At 44.5% G+C, this 23,176-nt stretch overlaps 1 protein-coding gene across 4 annotated transcripts in view; it reads left to right on the forward strand.

The window, feature by feature from the left end:
• Nucleotides 1-20,986, forward strand: part of TRABD (TraB domain containing) — a 58,194-nt gene extending 37,208 nt beyond the window's left edge. For all 4 annotated transcript variants that reach the window (XM_090042150.1, XM_090042152.1, XM_090042151.1 and 1 more), the window contains exons 7-10: nt 1,599-1,738; nt 4,506-4,678; nt 8,093-8,204; nt 16,513-20,986. In XM_090042150.1, coding sequence (XP_089898276.1) covers nt 1,599-1,738; nt 4,506-4,678; nt 8,093-8,204; nt 16,513-16,690 — 603 coding nt within the window. In that variant the 3' untranslated portion in view covers nt 16,691-20,986. The remainder of the gene's footprint in view (nt 1-1,598; nt 1,739-4,505; nt 4,679-8,092; nt 8,205-16,512) is intronic.
• The last annotated feature ends 2,190 nt before the right edge of the window (nt 20,987-23,176 follow it).

A 23,176-nucleotide genomic window follows, 5' to 3' on the forward strand; every position in this document is an offset into this window, starting at 1 on the left:
GAGATTGATGTCATATATCTTGACTTCAAAAAAGCTTTTGATCTGGTATCCCATGATCACCTCTTGGCCAAACTGGCCAGTTGTGGCCTTGGCTCCGCCACGATCCGCTGGCTGGGAAATTGGCTTCGTGGTCGGACCCAGAAGGTTGTGATTGATGGCAGTCACTCATCATGGTGCCCTGTAACCAGTGGGGTCCCTCAAGGCTCTGTCCTGGGACCCATACTGTTCAACATCTTCATTAATGATGTGGACATTGGAGTCAGGAGTGGACTGGCCAAGTTCACCGATGACACCAAACTTTGGGGCAAAGCATCCACGCCAGAAGAGAGGCGGGTGATCCAGGCTGACCTGGACAAGCTCAGCAAATGGGCAGACGAGAACCTCATGGTGTTTAACACCGAAAAATGCAAGGTTTTCCACCTTGGGAGGAAAAACCTGCAGCACCCTTATAGGCTCAGCAGTGCTACGTTGGTTAGCACTACAGAAGAAAGAGACTTGGGGGTCATCATTGACCACAAGATGAACATGAGCCTGCAATGCGATGCTGCGGCTAGTAAAGTGACCAAAATGCTGGCGTGCATCCATAGATGCTTCTCAAGCAAATCCCGGGACGTCATTCTCCCCTTGTACTCGGCCTTGGTGAGGCCGCAGCTGGAGTACGGCGTCCAGTTTTGGGCTCCACAATTCAAAAAGGATGTGGAGAAGCTTGAGAGAGTCCAGAGGAGAGCCATGTGCATGATCAGAGGTCAGGAAAACAGATCTTACGATGACAGGCTGAGAGCCATGGGACTCTTTAGCCTGGAAAAGCGCAGGCTCAGGGGTGATCTGATGGCCACCTATAAGTTTATCAGGGGTGACCACCAGGATCTGGGGGAACGTCTGTTCACCAGAGCGCCCCAAAGGATGACGAGGTCGAACGGTCACAAACTCCTGCAAGACCGTTTCCGGCTGGACATAAGGAAGAATTTCTTTCCTGTCTGAGCCCCCAAGGTCTGGAACAGTCTGCCAGCGGAGGTGGTTCAAGCACCTACATTGAACAGCTTCAAGAGTAAATTGGATGCTTATCTTGCTGGGATCCTATGACCCCAGCTGACTTCCTGCCCTTTGGGCAGGGGGCTGGACTCGATGATCTCCCAAGGTCCCTTCCAGCCCTAATGTCTATGAAATCTAGATACGAATGTGCACCTCGGTCCCAGCCATTTACAAATGATAAATGCAAAAAAGGCATTCTTTCTACCTAGCTAGATGGCTTGTGACTCACTTAATAAGGTTAAGAAGAGGGTCATTTCACCTTTGACGTAAACAGTTCTGTGTTTTTACTGTAATATCCATTGTATTTTATTGATTCCTTTCTGAGATGTTACATTGAAAACAAAAATATTATTTACTATAAAATATAAAATTATTATGATCAAGTATGATGATGGCACTTATTCTTGTTTTCTTAATATTCCCTAGAGTACATGGGTTACTGTAAATACTAACTTATTTGCATAATGTTGACATAAATATTAACTTTATCCTAATGATCTGCTGTTGCTGCAACATGTAATGCTAGTTGGTTGTTGACTACAAGTAATATGTGCCTTCCCTTTCAGGCTAGCAGAGTCCCCTTCTGCAAGTTCCATCTGGGGGACAGACCCATCCCTGTTACATTTAAGAGAGCCATTGCTGCACTTTCTTTCTGGCAAAAAGTCAAGCTTGCTTGGGGCCTCTGCTTCTTATCTGACCCTATCAGGTATGAATAAGTCTGTTACCGTTATTCGTGATGGGTAGATCAGCACTGTCAACTTGACTTCAGTGGAAGCTGAAGTCTTTAGCAACTGCCTTAAGTGATCAGGCCTGAAATCCACAAAAGGGAAGCATTTCCATAACCCCTTACTCTTGTACCAGGTGCAGTGACGTAAGTGTGGTGCCACTGACTGAACGTGACCTGCTGTTGTCAGCATAATGCTGCTTACCTCACTCAGGTTGTTCCACAAACTTTGAGGGTACCTTGAATGAAACAATTTTCACCATAAAATGTACTTGTTATCCTACAGATGTTCATTTGAAAAAATTAACACATTTATTGCCAACTTTTCTGGCCTTGTTCCAACCCCTTTGTGTCACCAAGAATACCATAATATATCCAGAATTTAGGTATCACTAGCAGCCTGGGGGAGAATTCTCAGCCATATATTTGAGGGAGGCAGTTTCTATGCCAACCTCCTCCTCACTTTGGTGGATGGAGGGATTGTGATAGGGAGAAAGCAGAGCTTCACTGTGCTACACAGTTTGTTGTGGTCTTTAAGGGAATGCAGCTTGCTGTCCTAATTCACTTCTGGACTAGAGCAGCTTGAGTGCTGAGACGAAATAAGCAGCTGTCTGTGTTGATTAGATCTTGGCACAGAGCAGAACATAGCCCATAAACTTTAAACACTGCTGATTGTCTGATTAGTTAATATTGTATGGGTACAGGACTGTGGCAGGGCTCTGGTTGTGCCTGCCACTTTAAGGGCTTGGGGCCGGCAGCCGCCAGGTGCCTGATTAGGGCAGCCATTTTGGATCTGGGGCTGCCCATATAAACAGCTGTAAGAGGCCAGGCAACAACGTCTCCTGGTTGGAGGGCTGCTGGTATCATCTGGAGGTAGAGGAGGAGCTGTAGGGGATGGCAAGGAGGCTCCTGGTCCTGGGCATGACCTAAAACTGCACCCTGCTGGGAGTGGGTGGCCTGGTGGGGGTCTCAGTGGCATGGGAGCCCCCAGGAAATACCAGGCCAGTTACTAACCCAGTGAAAGGCAGGTCAGGGTACCTTAACCTCTAGCCCCCACAACCGGGTAGGTTACCCCTTGTTTTGGAGGGCCCAGGGTGTGGACCCTCGGAGAGAGAAAAGGGACATAAATAAACTCAACGCTTGATTAACATCTATTAACTAATTAACATCAAGGCTTGGCAGGCAAGAATGCGGGTGGTTAGCCCAGGAACAGGTGGGCAGGCCACAGGGAAAGCGCCCCCTAGCAGGCCCGCTGTTACAAGGACCTTTGTTAACTTTCCAGTAGGGGGTACAGTAATATAAAGCTTCCTATTTTCATTGTTCAGAGTCAGGTAAAGACCCAAGTTTTATTGGAAGCAACTAAATCATCCATCTTCCATGCTAGCTTGTATGCACATATTTTCCAATTGAGTGGCTACTTATTTTAAGAAGCCATATTACTTGTCCATGCAGTTCCTTCCTACTAGCCCCAAGAAGACGTTGATTGCTCAGTTGAAATATTAAGATAAGGCACATTTGCGTTTAGGTCTTTACATAGGTGAGTTTAAAATCTAAATATGGATATGACAAGAAACAGTGATAGGACTAGAGGAAGTAAGGAAAGACAGTTACAGTTAAAATCACATGGTTTTTCAGTTTTGGTAGAATTACATCTTGCTGGTTATGTGAAGTAATTTTGTAAGTGTCTATATGTAGTTTAAATTAATTGACATTGACTTTGTTTCTGAGGCACTACATAGAAAATCCACATAACATTTCTGCTTCTACTTCTCCTTATCTCCATTTGCAGTGCCCCAAACCCTGTGTATTTATGACCCAGCAGTTCAGACACTAAGCAAATAAAGCACATTTTAACATCAGTTCTTAATACCTGGGGTACCAAAGCACCCACTCACTGGTTCCTGGTAAATATATCTACACCAGTGGTTCCCAACCTTTCTTTTCTGCGGACCGGCACAGGAGCAGGACGGGGTGCATGGAGCTGCCTGCCTCCCTCCCGGGGCTGCCCTGCCGCCAGGACATGACTGCCACTGACCCAGAAGCTGCTCACCCAGGCAGATAGGGGATCTGCACGGGGGGCTCATGCCACAACCCTGCAGCCAACTCAAGCCGTGGTTTGGTGGTTGGGAACCTCTGATCTACACCACAACCATGGAAACAAATGTAAGGCTAAACATACACAGAGACATTATGGTTATATATGGCAAATGTTTTGAGTGCCCTGCAGCTTCTTATTCCTTACCTCCAACTCAATTGCTTGTACTCCTGTTCAGGGGATTGACCACTTGGGACTTTGATCACAATTTGATCACAAATTATCTTTGTCTATGTTCATGTGGTCTCTTAGGAAGTGCCTTTTTTATTCCTCTCCCTTAGCATACATACTTCACAAAATGATGACTCATCTCGCTGATTGAGGAATGCTTGACACTGCTCTTCTGAGGGCCAATCAGTAAAAATTCTTGACTTTGCAAGGAGAGCAGGATTTTGCTACATTTTCTCAGTAATGCTGCTAGTTTACACATCATGTGGTAATGAATAACTTCTGCCAAAATGCTGTGAGATAAATGACCCCCTCTTCTGTCCATTTCACTAAGTTTAGGGTTATTGCTTAGAATATGAGCTTAGGGTTTCTTTTATAGACATGAGTTGTATGGATTTAGTATGATGCTTTAGAATTTTTGTTTTTACATGTCAATATTGGACTTCCAAGAGCATAATACAATTACTGAGAATATTTTTCTTTCAGTAAAGATGATGTGGAGAAATGTAAACAGAAGGATTTATTGGAGCAGATGATGGCTGAAATGATTGGAGAGTTTCCTGATCTCCATCGAACAATCGTCTCTGAACGAGATATTTATTTGACCTACATGCTGAAACAAGCAGCTAAGCAAATAGAACTACCTCGTGCTTCAGAAGGTAGGACATACTCTTTATGTGGGGCTCTAAGATTGTACTTCCTCTTAGCAAATCTGGAAAGTTTTGATGCTATGCAGTGTAGGCAGGGTCCACATGTAATTTATAAGATAACTTCATGTATTACATTGCATAAAAAGAAGAGAGAATACTGTTAGCATTCCATAAGAAGCAGCAACATTATCTCTTTAGAGCAGGGGTGGGCAAAATGGTGGATCTGGCCTGCTGTCAGACTTCATTTCCCAGCAGCCCCTGCTTGCCTTGCTGCAGCAAGCGCTGGGGGATGGTCTCCATGGAAAGCCTGACCCCATATTGTCTCTGCTGTGGTCTCCATGGAAACTGGCTGCAGCAAGTGAATGGGCTGCTGGGAAATGGAGTCCACCATGGGCCCAATCCAGACCACAGACCAGACTTTGCCCCATCTGCCTTAGAGGGATGAATGTTCTTTGAATAATTAACTCCTTCTTTTTCTAATGTTTTTTTTTAAACTGGAAAATACTAATTGGCCTGAAAACACCTGAAAACTATAGGCATTGAATGTTATAGTACAGGATGGGATTCAAGTCTTTTTATATAAATTTGAGGAAGTATGGGCATGCTGACTCCTTGTGTTTCTCTGGGGTGTAGGTTGTAGCCGTGTTGGTCTAAGGACATAGGCAGACAAGGGTGTTTGTCCCTGAAAGCTTGCTAAGAAATATTTTTCCGACTATTTGAGTCAGTCTAATAATACATATCCGATTTACCCAAAGAACCTTGTCTGCCTGTGTTCCTCTGGACAGTGAAACAATTGATCATTTGTGATCTGCAGTCGCTCAGAGTGCATGACCTAATCCATAGCTTGCTATGATTATCTCATGCCTGATAGCTCAGGAAGATATTACATGTAATAATTTCAGCATAGTATTGCATACACTGTCAGAAATTTCATAGAGGGAAGAGTGTGCTTATGCTGCTGTTTCTCCTTCGCATGGTGTTTCCCCAGTGCTGCCGACTAGAGCAGCAGTAGAGTAAAACTTTGGAAGTTCTTTCAATTTGGCTGTCAGGCATGATTGGGTCATGAGCAGTGGCCAACTTCTTTTTGATCCAGTTTCCCAGTGCAGTGGGATTATTAGTTGGTGGCTTTTATGTAAAGCTGTGCATATGGATACATAACTGATGCGGTTCATGGAGACTTCCAGTACCAACAGTTGGGAAAGCCTGGTGAATGTCTACCTCATGTGCCAAGTTACAGCCCCTTTTTTGACTCTCCCAGAATCTCATTGTGAAGTTCTGGCTCCACTTTCCCCCACCTTGTCTTCTTTATGCAGGCCTTCTCCATAAAGACAGCAGACTTCCTCATCAGCCTCCTCCTGGCACCAATCCAGGAGGAGGAACCTCAAAGGGCATCTTTTCTGCAGCTCTGGAGCCTACGTCTCTCCCCCAAAGACTTTGCATCGCTGCAGCAGCAGCCACTGACCTCTTGGACTCCTTCATGGGGGAGTTCAAATAGTCAAAAAAGATCTTGGCTCGGTATTGTCATCTTGTGCCCTTTTTTAAACCTTTGACCCCTGCTTTCCTTGTTCCTGTTTTTATTGCTTCACAGTTCCAGAGAGTCATTTTTTTTTTTAGACTAGGTCTTCCCTTCTTGAAGGGAGGGGCCTTTGGTTATTTTATGCCCTCTGTCTCAGAGTACACAAAGGCTTGGCCAGGTCATGACAGAAGCAGTAGTTGTCATGGCATAGTGCTCTTAATGGAATATTTTACAAATCTCTTTTAAAATTCTCTAACAAATGCCAGAGCACAGTAGTGGAGAAAAGAGGATTTTGCAAACGACTCAGAAGGAACAGAATGGAACTGCTCACGGTTGCATCCAGTTTGTTATCCTGGAAATATCCTGTACAAGAACAGCAGGACAGCATTTGCCTCATAGGTGGTTGAGTCTGGTGTGGAGATGTGGCAAAAAAAAGAGGGAGAGTGGATTATATTCATTCACTGAAAAGAATGTGGTTTGCGGGATACAAACAGAAGGGAAAAGGAAAAACAGAAACTGATGAAGGAGGTGGGCAAAGATAAAAGCTGTTTGGAAGCAAATTGAAATTCAGAGGAACAGTTTTGGAGGAAATTGTACCTCAGATTTTTCATTTATTGATTTGTAGCTGAAAATCTCAAGACACGCAGATTCTCCCTTTGTGTACCACGAGCAACCAGAAGCTGAGCTGCCTCTTACCTGATTCATTCAGTTATGTCCTAATTCAGCATGATAATGTTACAGATCTCTCATTTGGCAATCAGTTTGTCATGTCAAGAGCACTAGTGTGTATCAAGCTTGAAGTCTTATTTTCTTTTCTATGGAAAGAGCTTTGATTTCTCCCAATGTAACTGGGGGAGAGAATCAGAATTGCAGTGGTGCCAGTTACGTTTCTAAAGGATTGCTGCAGCATATGAGTTTTGGTGGTTTAAATAGTTTATGCCATATTTTGAATGCCAGATTCTCTAATAGCATCTCAAATCTTGTTCCTGTGGCTTTGAGGAGACTAAGTAGCAGGAGCAAATTTTGAAGATGGGTCAAGCTTCCTTTTTTGCTTATATGTAAGCAACAGTGCAGCTGTGAACATGAAAGCTCTTGGTGCCAGCAGTTACCAGGCCAGAACGGAGACTGGAACTGGGATTCTCAGAACAAAAATAAAGAAGCCCATCGGGTGCTTAAAAACAGAGCAAGTCTAGTTAATGCAGAGATGTATGCACACTGAACTTTCTTCTCTGAGGGGTCCGTGCTGAAATCAGTGGAACTCCATATATTTGCAGCAATCCACATAGCTGGATTAGGACCCAAATGCATTTGGCTTCATACTTATGTGGTTACTAAACTCAAGCCCTGATTCCAAGGGAGCAGACCTCAGAGGTGGGTAGTTGAGAGGTACATGTGACATTTTCAAATTTGGCTTCCCATGCCAAGTATTTTCTATTCAGTCATGACTGCTAGAGTATGATGTAGTGAAAGCAGGGCCCAAGTTTTAGAGCATTGAAGACTTCAAAGATCATCATCAACAATTTAGAATTCTACTGGTAGCCAATAGGAAGGGAAGGCAGACAGTGCAGCAAATCGTATGTGCTTGTGACAGCCCAAATCCTTGAGGGCTGCATTCTGCATAGCTGGAATAGCCAGACTTAAGTCATTATATCATACCACTTTTTCCCAGTCAAGGCCAAGCCCTGCCCACCAGCTGCTGTTGGGGCCCACCTGCACTGGGGCCCATTTAGACAATGTAAATAGCTTAGGGGTGACCTATACCTATAGACAAGCTGTGTGCCTCTTTGAAATTGTTTAATTTGAAACATTGGTAATTTGGTTTTTTTTTTAATTGCTTGCAGATTTCCACTGCTTTTTTCACTGCAAAGCAGATTGATATATTATTTTTCCCCCAATTTCTTTCTTAGCCGAACCCAGAAAATGTATCCCATCGGTTGTAGTTGGTGTGGTTGGGATGGGTCACGTGCCTGGAATTGAGAAGAACTGGAACATTGACTTAAACATCCATGAAATAATGAGGTAATATTATTCATTTATTAAGCATTAATTGAAGGCAAAAGCCAGATTGGTCCCTTATTTGCTTCCATTTTGGGCATCACAGTGCCTAAAAGTTAGGCATCAGGAGGTTGATTCAAAAAATGGGTTTAGCAACATGGTCTAGGCTCCCTGCATTGTAAATGGGGAAAGTCAGATGCCTCCAAAGGATGATTTGCAGAGCTTGGATGTTGAGCAGGGAACTGCTTGCAGCTAAGCCAATAGGAAATATAATGGGTAGGTCTGAACTCTTGTTCCTCTTTCACGTTTTTGCTCTTGAATCAGAACTGTCCTTAAGTGCTACTAAGGCACTTGGAATCCAGAGTAACAGGGAGGTGCCTAATTGGTGTGATGAACTTTCTGTGTAATAGCTTGGTTGGACCACTTAGGATGCAGGATTCCTAGGATACAGCTAGAGACCTACTCAAACATGAGAAATCAGGCAATTTCCACAAAATCCGTGTGGGGAGGGAAAACTTACTGAAAAAAAACCACTGGCTTCCCGGTAGGAGTTGGCAGTCGGCAGTCCTCACAGCTGCTGCGACCTGGTAGCGCAGCCTGTCGGGGAAGAGGAATAGGCAACATGGCTGCGCCCCCCCGCCCTTGCTGGTGATCAGCTGAGCCTGTCCTGTGGTCCTGCCCCTCTTCACCAATGAGCAGCGAGGGGCAGGGCTGCATGACAGCCAGACCTCTCCAATCAGTGTTGAGGGGAGTAGTGGGTCATTGGGGCCCATTGGCCAATCAGAGGGGGGAGGTGGCACCATGATCTGCCTGGGAAATTGGCTGGCCACCTCCTCGAGTTCAGTAGACCGCTATGTATAGCTCCTGCAGAGGTTTTTCACAGAGGGAGCATGAGTCTGTAGTGTGCTGGGTATTGGTTCCCACTGGTGGGTTAGGAAGAATTTAGGAAGCACCCCAACGAGTTTCTGGATTGTAGTTCAGGCAGGAGATAGGTGCTTAGCTGCTGAAACAGGGGTTCTTGCAGTATTCTGAGAAGCCTGCATTTAGGAGAACTTGGCTGTCCAAAACATAGGTACTGACTGATTGCAAGTATCAAAGGGATTTTGTGGCCACTGTAGTCAGATTATTTTGTTTTCTTTTTTGTAACTTAAATGCCTAAATCAGGGGTCAGCAACCCCTGGCACACATGCTGAGTGTGGCATGCGAGGCCATTTTGCTTGGCACACCACGGCACAGCTGTTTGGAGTCTCCTGGCTGCAGCCGGCCCCGGCTCTGGAGAGCTGCTGCTAGCGACAGAGCCCGGGCTGCTCCCAGCAGGGCTTGCAGCATCCCAGCTGCCTGCTGGGAGCAGCCCAGGATCCTAGCTGGCAGCAGCTCTCCAGAGCCGGGGCCAGCTGCAGCCAGGAGGCTCCAAACAGCTGTGCTGGGCTCCTGTATCAGCTCCGCACCAGCGCATGCAGGTGCGCTTTGGAGCAGGTGGGGGGGAGCAGCCTGAGGCAGTGCAGCCCCAGTCTCTTCCCCTGCTCCCAGCATGGAGGTGATGAGCCCGGTGCAGCTGCTTGGAGCCAGCCTGGGCTCTGGAAGCTGCAGCAAGCAGCGGGCAGAGTGCAAACAGCTCCGGGCTGCACCGCTCTGGCATCAGCTCCGTGCTCAGGGCAACTGCACAGGCACCTCAGGGCAGGCTGCACTGCCCTGCTGTCTGCCCTGAGGTGCATATGTCAAAATAATCCAGTGCCTAACCCTGCCCTAACCTCTTCTGCCATTACTCTTGGCTGTTTGCGTCCTTCCCTATCTTTGCTGACAACTACATTCATCATCTGGTAGCTGCCCCTATTTGTTAAAACCAAAGTAAAAAAGGCATTAAATCCTTCGTCCTTCTTTACATCATCCATAACTAGATTGCCAGTATTTTGTAAAGAACCTATGGTTTCTCTGGTCTTCTTACTTTGGACATACTTGTAGAAGCCCTTTTTATTGCCTTTAATGTCCCTTGTCAGCTCCATCTCTAACTGTGCCTTGGCCTTCCTAATTTTCTCCCTGCATGCTTATGCAGTACTTTTACACTCTTCCCTAGTACAATGACCAGGTTTCCACTTTCTTTAGGGTTCGTTTTAGAATTATTACTCCTTGAAGAAATTGTTGGCTAGCCAGGCTGACCTCCTGCTGCATTTCTCATTCTTTTGTTAATTTGATTTCAGAAAACATTTTTGTCCTGGTTTATATGTGTTTGTGTAGTGTACACAGGGTTAATTGTATGTAATAGCTTAAAATGAAACCTTACTCTTGTATATTGTTGGAGCTTGTGGAGGACTGTGGGTGTGGGGGAGGGTATGGGTGTGGGGTGAGGGAGCATGTGTATAGATATGTGGAGTGTGTGTGGGTATGGGGTTGGGAGGGCTACCTGTGGGGCAGGGGGGCTGGAGTGTGAGTGGCTTTGGGTTTGGGGGGCTGTGTGTATGGCAGTGCGGGGGGCGGTGAATACATGTGTATGGTGGCGGGGGTGTAGGACTTACCCTACAAACCCATGTGCATGCACTCCCTCTCTACAAACACACACACACACACACACACACACACATGCACTTCTTCCTTATGAAAACACATCCACGTGCACATCCCCCCCCCCGGAGTACTGGCTTGGCCCTGTGCTCCCCAGTCCGGCAGTGCAGCCGGAAGCCGCCTGGTGCAGGAGCAGTGCATGGACAGGAACACAGGGAAATGGCGGAGGGTGGGGCGGGGCTGGGCTGCTGCTGCTGCTCCTGCTGACGGTTTCCCCTGGGTCCTACTGGTCCTGGATCCTGTCATCTTTGACCGGCAACCAGGAGCAGATAAATATTTTCTAAAATTTTTAGGGGCCCTGCGGGCTGGATAGAATGGCCTGGCAGGTCATATTTTGCTCACACCTGGGTTAGGGATTACTTAGAGAAGCTAGATGCTTTCAAGTTGGTAGGCCCAGATAGGATGCATGCTAGGGTACTGAAGGAACTGACTTAAGTAATTTCATAGCAATTCATTGCCTATCCTTTTTGAGAACTCATGGAAATTAGGTGTGGCCCTGGATGACTGAAAAAGGGCAAATATATAGTGCCTGTTTCATAGTTTCTAGGGTCGGAAGGGACCTGAGCAGATCATCTAGTCCGACCCCCTGCCATGGCAGGAAAGAATACGGGGTCAAACAACCCCAGCAAGATGTTCATCTAACCTCCTCTTAAACACCCCCAGGGTAGGAGCCTGCACCACTTCTCTTGGAAGTTGGTTCCAGACCCTAGCTGCCCTGACCGTAAAGTAGCACCTTCTGATATCTAACCTAAACCTACCCTCTGCCAGCTTGTGACCGTTATTCCTGGTCACTCCTGGCAGTGCTCGGGGGAACAGTGACTCCCTCAATGCCTGCTGATCCCCCCTGACTAGTTTATAACAGGCCACAAGATCCCCCCTCAGCCTTCTCTTGTGGAGGCTGAACAGATTCAGGTCCCGTAGCCTCTCCTCATAGGGCCTGCCCTGTTGTCCCCGGTTCATGCGGGTGGCCCTCCTCTGGACCCTCTCCATGCTGTCGACATCCCTCTTGAAGTGTGGCACCCAGAACTGGATGCAGTACTCCAGCTGTGGCCTGACCAGTGCCGCATAGAGGGGGAGGATCACCTCTTTGGACCTGCTCAAGATGCATCTGTGGATGCATGACAAAGTGCGGTTGGCCTTCCTGACTGCCTCCCCACACTGCTGGCCCATGTTCATCTTGGACTCAACGATGACCACAAGATCCTTTTCCACCTCCGTGCTGACAAGAGGGGAGTTCCCTAACCTGTAGGTATGGTGCTGGTTGTTCCTCCCGAGGTGCATCACCTTGCACTTGTCTGTGTTGAAACCCATCCTATTCTTGTCCGCCCACCCTTGTAACCTGTCCAGGTCTGATTGTAGCCTGTTGCATCCTTCCAGTGTGCCAACGTCCCCCCACATCTTAGTGTCATCAGCAAATTTGAACAGGGTGCTTTTTACCCCTCGTCCAAATCACTGATGAAGATGTTGAACAGTGCGGGCCCGAGGACCGAGCCCTGGGGGACCCCACTGCCCACGTCCTTCCAGGCTGAGAAGGACCCATGCACTACCACCCTCTGGGTGCTGCCCTCCAGCCAGTTGGCGACCCATTTGACTGTGTTGATGTCTACACCACAGCCCCCCAGTTTCTTAATGAGAACAGGGTGAGAGACAGTGTCAAAGAATTTCTTTACTGTCCGAGCCCCCAAGGTCTGGAACAGTCTGCCAGCGGAGGTGGTTCAAGCACCTACATTGAACACCTTCAGGAGTAAATTGGATGCTTATCTTGCTGGGATCCTATGACCCCAGCTGACTTCCTGCCCTTTGGGCAGGGGGCTGGACTCGATGATCTCCCGAGGTCCCTTCCAGCCCTAATGTCTATGAAATCTATGAAAAGCCTTCCGGAAGTCCAGGAAGACTATATCCACTGCTACCCCTGCATCTAATGGTCTGGTGATCTGATTGTAAAAGGCCACCATGTTGGTCTGACAGGACCTTCCACTGATGAACCCATGTTGGTTGCCCCTAAGCATGCAGTCCCCTGCTGGCCCCTCCTGGATGTGTGCCGGCATAATTTTCTCAAACAGCTTGCCTAGGATTGAGGTAAGACTAACCGGCCTATAGTTTCCCGGGTCCTCCTTCCTGCCTTTTTTGAAGATGGGGACCACGTTGGCCCTCTTCCAGTTCTCGGTACCTCACCAGAGCACCACGAGTGCTCGTAAAGCTGTGCCAGGTGACTTGCAATGACCTCGGCCAGTTCCTTTAGAACTCTAGGGTGCAGATCATCTGGACCGGCTGACTTGAATACGTCCAACCCCTCCAGACCTCCCTAACTAAATCCTTACTAACCCGTGGCCCAGGTGTGCCTCCCCCGGGGCCCGAGGGGGGCCCAGCAGGGAGGTGGCTGTTCTGGTCCCTACTTAGGAAGACGGAGGCAAAGAAATCGTTAAACATGTTAGCTTTGCCGTCTGGTGTGACGACCAAGTTTCCCAACACGTCCTGCAAGGGCCCCACATTACCCGGGACCTTCTTTTTACCCCCTATGTATTTAAAAAAGGACTTCTTATTGTCCTTAATCTGGGAAGCTAGTCCCAGTTCCATCTCTGCCTTGGCCTTCCTAACTACCCCCCTACATCCCTGAGCAACTACAGAATAGTCCTCCCTGGTGATGACCCCTTCTTTCCATTGGGTGTAAGCCTCCCTTTTAGCAAGGATGCTTTTGGTGAGCCACAGAGGCTTGTGTGCTCTCCTGCTCCCTTTGATCCTCGTTGGGATTACCTTTCTTTGGGCTTGGAGGATCGTCTCCTTAAGGAGCGACCACTCTCCTTGGACACCTGGCTCCCCTCCCCTCCAGGACCTCAGCACTTCATCAACTATCCTCCTTAGCTCGTTGAAGTTTGCCCTCCTAAAATCTAGGGCCGCTGCCTTACTGCATGCCTTTGCCACCTTGCGCTGGATGGTGAATTCCAGCAGGCGATGATCGCTGTCACCCAGGTGATCGAGCACTCGCAGCCCCCTCACCAGGTCATCACCCATGGCCAGCACTAGGTCCAACAAGGCGTTTCCCCTGGTGGGGCTGTGCACCTCGTGGGTTAGATGGAGGTCCTGCACTCCGGCCAAGAACCTATGTGAGCGTTCAGACCTGGCTGACTGTTCTTCCCAGCAGATGTCCAGGAAGTTCAGGTCTTTAAGTAAGGGAAGAAGGGGGATCCAGGGAGTTGCAGACAAGTGAGCCTGACCTCCATATCTGGAAAGATCCTGGAGCTGATGCTCAAGGAACCCATTGTGAGGCACCAAGAAGAGGAGAAGGTGATCAAGAACAGCCAGCCTGGATTCACCAAGAGCAAGTCATGCCTGACCAACCTGATGTCTTTCTGTGATAAGGTGACAGGCTCTGTGGATGTTCGGAGAGCAGTGGGTGTGATGTACCTTGACTTCAGCAAAGCTTCTGACACTTTCTCTCAACATTCTCATTAACAAGCTAGGGAAATACAGACTAAACGAAAGTACTATAAGGTGAATAAAAAACTGGTTGCATCACCATGTTCCACAAGTAGTTATCAATGATGTGGATGTTCAGCTGGGAGCAGGTCTCAACCAGGGTTCCCCAGGGGTCTGTCCTAGGCATGGTATGATTTGTATGACAGAATTGAGTGCCTGCTTAGGAAGTGTGCAGACAACACTAAGTTCAGTGGAGTCATAGATACTTCAGAGTATAGGACTAGGATCCAAAACTACCTAAATAGGCTGAAGAAATGGTCTGCAAACAATCAGATGAGATTCAACAAGGAGAAGTGTGAAGTTGTGCACTTGGGACAGAATGATAGCACAAATACAGACTGGAGAATGACCAGCTAAGCTGATATACTGCAGAGAAGGACCTGGGGTTACAAAAGACCATAAGCAAATATGAGCCAACATTATGCTTTTGTTGCAATAGAAGCCAACAGTATATTAGGTTGTATTAACAGGAGTGTCACTGATTCTTCTACTCTGTTCAACACTGGTGAGGCCTCACCTGGTGTGCTGTGTCCAGTTTGGGGCCCCACACTTCAAGAAAGATGTGGGTAATTTGGAAAGAGTCCATTTTGAAGCAATAAAAATGATTGGGGGCCTGGAAGGCAGTTCTTATGAGTAGGGATCTACCTAAATCATGCTGGAAGCGTGCTGGGCGGCAGCTCCTTTAATCTTGTTCTTTTCACCACGTTTCGCCACCCCTTGCTGCCACCACTTACTACTTGCATTTGATTGGCCAGGAGGCAAACCACAGTTTTAAATATGCTGCAGTTTTTGTCTCCTGTACAATCAGAGGCAAACAGCAGGGCTTCCAGGGTCTCTCCACCAATTACTAGTTTGCAAGTACCTGAAGGACAGTTATTGAGAGAATGGAGGTGAGTTTTTCTCTGTGGGCATAGGAGATAGGACTAGGAGCCTTGGCCTCAAGCTGCAGCAGAGAAACCTAGATTGGAGATCAGATCAGGAGGAACTTCCTGACTCAAAGTGGCCAGCACTTGGCCGTGCTGGTTTAGTCAGGATGATCCTCTTTCAAGCAGGGGGCCATACTAGACGACATTGTGAGGCCCCTTCCAATACTACTTTCCTATGATCCTATTAGAAAAGTGGAACAGTATGGAACTGGTTTGCCTATTTTTATGCATACAGAGGTAATCCTTGCAAGTCAGAGTTAAGGCAGTCTAATAGACTGTCACTAAAGTTATACTAACCTCCCTCTGCACGCACATACGCCCCTTGGAAGATTTGCCTTGCCTCATTACAGCATGGGACTTCATCACAAAGCTTGCGCACTGTTACTGTAATCCTTCTAAACTTAAAATTTGCCTTAGGATGTCTTCTTATACTTCATGCATGGCAAAGTGATCCTGAAAACAATATTTCTTAGAATTCTGTATCAAAACGTGTGTACTTCCAGTGTATTGAGTTTGAGATCATCATATATTGAACCTAATGCTAACTATACCTATATCCTTTGAGTTGCATACAGTGGTGATTTAGATTATCTCCTTTCTGGGTTATTACTGTAGAGTAACGAATAGAAGGATATTATGTATCTTCCCCTGGCTCTGAACAACATGTGCTCACACTCCTGAGTTAGCTTGGCTTCTAATTTCTCAGTGTGCAAGAGTTTGTCCATATGAACAGAATGCTGCCATTGTCACTAAATCAATTTCGAACCAATCTGGTTTATGCAGTGCACATACTTAATATAGGCAGGTCCCACTCAGTTTAAATCATAGTTTAAATGTGTGTCTATTATGGACTTGCATAGTTGTAGTTATTTGTAGACATTTATTTCTACAAGTGAGTTTCTTAATGCATGCAAGGTTCAGATCTCCTTTAAACCCCTGCACTATTTGTTATTTAGTAAATACTTGTTTATGATGTCACACATCACCTCTGGGTTGTTACCCTTTTTAACTAGATGAGTAATAATATTAAAAATTCTGCCTACTACTTAGATTTTGTTGTAGTATTCTTTACATCAGTCTCGGAGATTTTGATGGTATGAAGAATAAGACAGTTTCCTCAGGCCTTAAAGTTTGTTCCGTATGTGCCTGAACACGTGCTATATTTACCCCTACATTTGCAATAAGATATTGAAAGAACAACTTGAATGGACCATTTGCTTGTTCTGAATTTATCTGTTCCATAAAAGTTTTCCCTCATGAGTAAGCAAGTGCTATAATGACAGTGGCAGAAATGATCAGTTTAATCTAAAGGTGAAATGCCCTTCTCTTTCAGTGACATGAAATGCTAATTTTGTTTTCCTTTACTTCAGTGTGCCTCCTCCATCAGCTTCGAGTAAAGTTCTCAGATATGTCATAAAGGCAACAGTTTTCGGACTGATGGGATATGGCTGCTACCGGATAGGACAACAGACAGTGCAGTTTATCCTTTCAATGCCAACAGCACAGAACTGTCTTCAGAGGCTGACAGAAATTAGACCTTGGCATTGAACACCCATGTGAAATACTACTTGAAGAGTGGCAGAAAAGGGTGCTAAAGGCAACATATGAAACTGGACTGAAAAGGAGGGAATTCTAATCAAAGGCCATTTGATGCCGAATTGCTGTGTAATAAATGGATTGATATTAAAAGCTATACCAGCTGTGACCTAATGAATAAGTTTGCTTCCTAGTAAGTGTGTTATATGAAAGCACGTGATGCCAGTTGGAGGTGAATGAATTGTGTGCATATATATATATAGAGAGAGAGAGAGAGAGCGCGCTATCTATCTATATATATATATCACATTCATATTCCATATTATATACTTATATATAATATATATATTTATGAACTAGTACAGACACCATAAAGATTGTGCATTCATGAGGTGGGTTTTTTTTCAGAGGAACAGAGCAACATAAAATATCTTAATCATGTGTTTCTGCTCAAAAGTGCAGGGACAACTGTCTGAGTGTTTTTCAGTATAATAATACCAAGTGATCGTTCCTGGTGCTAAGCACCTATAAAATGATTTAGAAGGCTATTGTCTTACTGAAAGATTTTTATACTTAAAGCATGTAGGTTTTTTTAAAACTTCAGAGCTTTCCAAAAATATCAGAATGGTACAGGCTGTCATACGTATGTACACTGCTAAGTTCCCTTATGAGCCTTACTGAAGAACGGAAATGTTGCCTTTAGAATTATATCCCTTGCTACAGACATCAGTCCAATTTTTTCTCCTATGTGGAAAAGGTATGGCCACAATGTTGTTGGAAGCTATTGGTTAACTTCCAGTGTTTACAGGGCACTCTGTCCCTTTGGATTAGGTAATATAACTCTTATTAATTAGTCATCTCATTGGCACCAAATTTAGTACTGCATTGTAAAATTTTGAGACTAGCACTGCTGTATAACTTTTTGCTTCTCAAACCTATCTTTATTTGGATAGTAAGTCTAAGACTGAGACCTAATACTTGCCCACTTTTTTTTTTTTGGATATATGTAGATATTTTATTTGTCAGTATAATTATTTAGGGGATAGGTATTTCAATCTATTTAATTAAAAAGCAAAACCCAATTTAATAGCTGTGGGGTTTCAGGGTTACTTGCTATTTGTATATCAAATTATGGGTATTTCAAACTACTGTAACTTTAAAAACTTTTCAATACAACTCTTTCTTTTAATCCTATAGTCATCCTATTTTAGAATGCCTTCTATACTCCTCAGACGGAATTGGCCTTGATTTGTAAGTGTCCTCTGCAAACAACTGTTAGCAGTCCAATGCCATAGTAATCATAACTGTTATATCAATACAATTAGAATCTACTATACCGTATGAAAAAGTCCCATCTACTGCTGGGGCTGCTATGCAATTGCAAGATGATTAAATTCTATATCCATTATCATTTGCCTGGTTGGTTGGTTGGTTGGAGACCGCATATGAAGGAATAGAGGCAGAGCCAAGAAGAGGTGGATTCTGATTTTCAGTACATTTAATAAAATTAACAAATGGTGCATCTGATATTAGTAGGATCACTTTACAGAGCTCTGTGGGACATATCGTTGCACAATTTCTTATTTGCCCCAATTTATTCTGCATGCACCTTCTGTACAGTCTATTTGTAAAAGCTTTTTAAAGGCTTTTTCTCTTCTGTCCTAAAAAACTGAGGGACTGATGGTATTGACTTTGCTAGAAGCTGGTCTGTTTGTAGGGCCTGGTACTCCTTTGCCTTCCACCTTGCATAGTTTTTTAGATTTTTATTTAACAGATGACTTAAGTACATGCTTACCTTTTAAGCATATGCTTAAGTACCTCATGATTCTGCAAAGTATTCAAGTATAAGGAAGTGGGGGGGTTTTAATTGGGGCCTTATACCTATGCAGTGAATGTAAAATGTTACCAATTCAGGATGGCAGCATTTTGGATCCATTTTGGCACAATGGTGATGCAAGGGCACTGTGGAATCATGTCCCTGGCTCTTTAGCTTTCCATTTATTACTGTTTGAGAAATGAGCAATGATCTTTAATGAGCTCAGAAACATCATTAGCAAATGATTTTTAACGCATAATAGGGACTGCGTGAATTCTGATTCCTTTTTTTTTTGGTAAAGATTTAATAGTTTACTATTAAGCAGTCCTGTTTGAATAATTTTATTACATTTTTGTGCACATTTTTAAAAAAGAAAGAAAAAAGCTTAAGCTCCTCCTCCAGGCTTTAGTGACATACCAAAAGTTTGCATTTTTTCTGAGATCTTTCTAGCTGATATAGTTGAATATATTTAATGTTTTGCTTTAAAATATCTGCAAATGTATCTGTGCTCAGGAAATTTTACACACAAGAATAAATGTCTAAGGTAAATTGCAGACAAATGAGCCTTAAATGTGGGTGGGACTAAATGATTGTTTTGGAGCATTATTACATATTTAATGTTCTCTGTTTTTTTCCTATGTGCAAAAAAAAAAATCCACCCAAAAATAGTTACATGTACTACGACTTACATGTAATAGTAAGTTGCTCTTTTTTTTGATGATTACCCAAATTTATGTTGTAAAGTATGTTTTTCACTTTCCGTACAAAAGGTATAAACAAATTCTTGAAGCAAGCTGATTGCTGCTAGGGAATTTGTTTTCCGTCTTCCCACTATTGCAAACTGGCAGATCACAGAAACCCCTGTGCAATTGAATGCCTAATGAATTTGCAGACCCCTAACAGTCTTATGAATCCACATAAAAATGGTATTTACTGTATACTTGACGTGTTATACTGTTTATGTAACGTACAGTGTTAGAGCTCCAGTTATTTTCCTCAATGGTCTTCAGTCAATCCTTTCAGTGTTAACAGCATCCAGTACAGCTTTTAAATATATATTGATTTTTCCCAGTCCCAACTCGACCTTTATGAAGCCATATTGTAGGTTTAGGGAAATGTGCATTTGCTTTATGCATTTGTACATCTTACGTAAAGTTGAAGTATTTTAAACAAGCATGTGCCTTTAATCCAAAATGGTTTAAATAAACAGCAGTATCAGTATGTTCAGCAGCATAAAAATAAGAAGTTTTAACCACCATTTCTGACGAGGCCATTATTTGGGGGTTGGTCATTTTTATATGACAACAAATACTGGTTAGCCAGAAGAGGTGCAGAATGAGCATCCCCCTAATGAATGAGGATTATGTGCTCAGTTCTCCAGAATGCAAATTACTTTGGTCTGTGTCCCAGTTAAGCACGTGCTGAAGTTCATGCACATTAGTAGTTCCACGTACTGAAGTGCCGTGCTTCTGTTTGGTACTAGAATGCTCAGCAGCACCTTGAAGGACTGAGCCCCATGAAAAAATAAAGGTGCAGGATTTAGTGGCAACACAAATTTAGAATCAGAATTTATTGAACCTTTTGGATTGGACCATTAAATCAATAGGACCCTTACAAAATAATGGAATGCTATTTATATTCCTAATGTTCAAATTGCAATTTAGTATCGGTTGGGCCTGTGATAGACTCTTCAATCAGTTGATTTGCAAATCATACAGCCAATTAACTGCCTTGTACTCTGTGAACATATGTGTACCTGTGAAGAAAGGATATTTATTCTGCCCTATTAGCATAGAGCTCCAACTCTGATTCTCCTTACTCAGGTAACGTTACTGTCAAAGTGTTGTAGGTTTTGTCCAAATGAGGAGTGCTGGATGATGTCTTTTACGTGAAAGCAGACACTATTTTTACATTTTAAAATAAGCATCAAGACAAAGTGCTGTTTGTGGAACTCCCACATGACGTGCCAGTGAAATGATGAACTGAGTCAGCACAGCACTTTCAGAGTACAGTTGGGTAAGGTGATGAGTACCCTGTGAAAATAATGAATAATGACTGGGTAATCTGATATACAACTGTCAGTGGAAGTTGTTTAATCAAGAGAACAGATGTGTATTCTCCCACATCTGTCCCTTATGGTGTATTAATCTATTCCTTTGACAAGGAATGGAAATGTTCTGCTTTTATAATGTATTGTTTGCTCACCAGTGTTGGATATGTATATGTAGCCTGAGCCAAATTAAATTATTGATGAGAAATTCTGAAGTCATTTCACAGAGTTCCACTGGGAATTGTTCTTTGCAGTTCTGTATATGTAAGAAAACTGTGTAGAAACTACTGATTGAGAAATATAACAAGTTATCCCAAAAGTGCCAGGCAGTAGTGGGAACCACGCTTTAGAAAGAGGAGACAAAGTTATTTGTGTGATTCTAAGATACACTTGTACATACTTGATTTTTCCTTCTGAAAATGGAATAAAGTTTAATTTTAGATGTTGGTGTTTCAGGGCTGATTTTATTCAAGTGCACCTATAAAAGAAGCCTTTTCAAGAGAAAAGCCATCAATCTGTATAACAACTACAGATATGCTAATAATGGACCATATCCAGTGCAGTACTGAGCACACTCACCTGCCTTTTGAATTGCAAAAAGGAGCAGTCAAGCATACAGTATCATAGAAAAATAGGGCTGAAGTCATCTAGTCCAACCCCCACAAGGAGCAGGATCTTCCCTATCCAAACCATCCTATTTAAATCCATTGTCTAACCTATTAGTAAAACCACAGTCAGCCATGACACAGCCACAAGGCATGGTGCTATAAATTGCCACAGGTAATGCAGGGGGGCAGTGGTGGCTAATGTCCTGCTGCTGTGAGGGTTAAAATATGAGAAATTCAAGAAAGGGCTGCTACAGAGGAAGGCAAACACCCTGTTCCCCCTCTGGTCTATACCAATCTCACAATGGCGTAAATTTTTTTCCTGAGCCCAAGTATAGTGATCTGCCTGATGCTGGGTGGAGTGGCAGATCCTCTAGTCATGTTTGTGTCAGTAGGAGCATTAGCACACCAGTTAAATTTCCCAGCCTTGGCTGCAGGCAACACCAATGCTTCCAAAGAAGATACCTCCCTCTCCGTCCCGAATATGTGTACCAACAGGAGGGGGGAAAAGTCTCTTCCTGGCCCCCTGTGGCGACCAGCAAAGCCCCAAATGGGAAATACCCATAGTAGAGCATTGGCATTACTCCTAAACCATCCCTAAACAATGCTTGCCAAACCTCTTCTTGAACTGCTCAGTGATGGAGAGTCCACAACTTTCTTAGGTAGCCTATTCCACTGCCTCACCATTCAGACAGTAAAGAAGTATTTCCTGATATCTGATCTAAGTTACTTTGCTGTAACTTCGAAATAGATCTGGTGTCCATATAGATGAAATTGCCACTATAAAGTATATTCCCATTTTACTGTGAAGCCATCAACAGTCAGTTTGTGCTAAGTATGTGAAAGGGATGTAGGAAAATAGGCTGAACAGCTGTTTGGCTCTATGCTTTGCTCTGGGAGGCAGATGTGTAACTTGTCTAATTGCCCTGCAAGTACAAGCTGGTTCTTCCTCCACCTTGGGAGAAAGAACCAGCATCATAATTACAGGCTTGGCAGTGCTATGCTCGCTAGCACCACAACTGGAAGAAACTTGGGGGTTTTGATTGACCACAAGATGAACATGAGCCACCAATGCAATGCCGTGGCTGGCAAAACGAACCAAATCCACCAATGCATCTCAAACAAAACCAGGGATGTCATCCTCCCACTTCATTCAGCCTTAGTGAGACTGCAACTGGAGTACTACATCCAGTTTTGGGTCCCCCACTTCAGGAGGGACGTGGATAAGCTTGAGGGAGTCCAAAGGCGAGCCACCTGTATGACTGAAGGCCAAGAGGACAAGCCTTATGAGGGGAGGCTGAGGGACTTGGGACTCTTCAGCCTGGAGAAGAAAAGGCTCAGGGGGGACTTGGCGGCAGCCTACAAGTATATAAGGACCTGGGAGAAGAGTTGTTCACCAGGGCTTCCCAAGGGATAACAAGGTCTAATGGCCACAAGCTCCAGGAAGGCTGATTTAGACTGGACGTAAGGAAAAACTCCTTTACAGTCTGAGCGTCCAGGGGCTGGTAACAGACTCCCCCCACCCCGCACCCCCACCCCGTGCAAGCACCTACTCTGGACTCATTCAAAAGGCATTTGGATGTTTATCTTGCTGAGATCATTTGACCCCAGCAGACTTCCTCCTTATAGCAGGGGGGGCTGGACTCTGATCTCACGAGGTCCCCTCCAGCCCATAATGTCTATGAAATCTATGAAGTAAATGTGGTATTAGTATGCTACATTATAGGAAGGGCTTGCATGAGAGCTCTTTCTATTCAGGGAACCAGTGGCTGCAATTAAGTTGAATTATGTTTACTGTTAGCCTGAGTGGTAAAGGAAAGGCAATTGGGAAGCATAGACAGCCAGAAGTATGTGCATTGTGTGTTTTTCTTCACAGGTTTTTAGGTTCACTGGACCACTACCTATCTCTCAGGTGAAGCTTTGGTCCTTGTGTTCTAAGAAGCAGCTCATAGGTTTTGAGGTAAGCACTTCCCTTTTGCTTATGTGTGTGTTTAAATACCACAAGGGTAAGACTTCTGATTGTCACC

The sequence above is a fragment of the Crocodylus siamensis genome, chromosome 4, assembly GCF_052110815.1.
Source record: "Crocodylus siamensis isolate JL-2025a chromosome 4, ASM5211081v1, whole genome shotgun sequence".
Lineage (NCBI taxonomy): Eukaryota > Metazoa > Chordata > Crocodylia > Crocodylidae > Crocodylus > Crocodylus siamensis.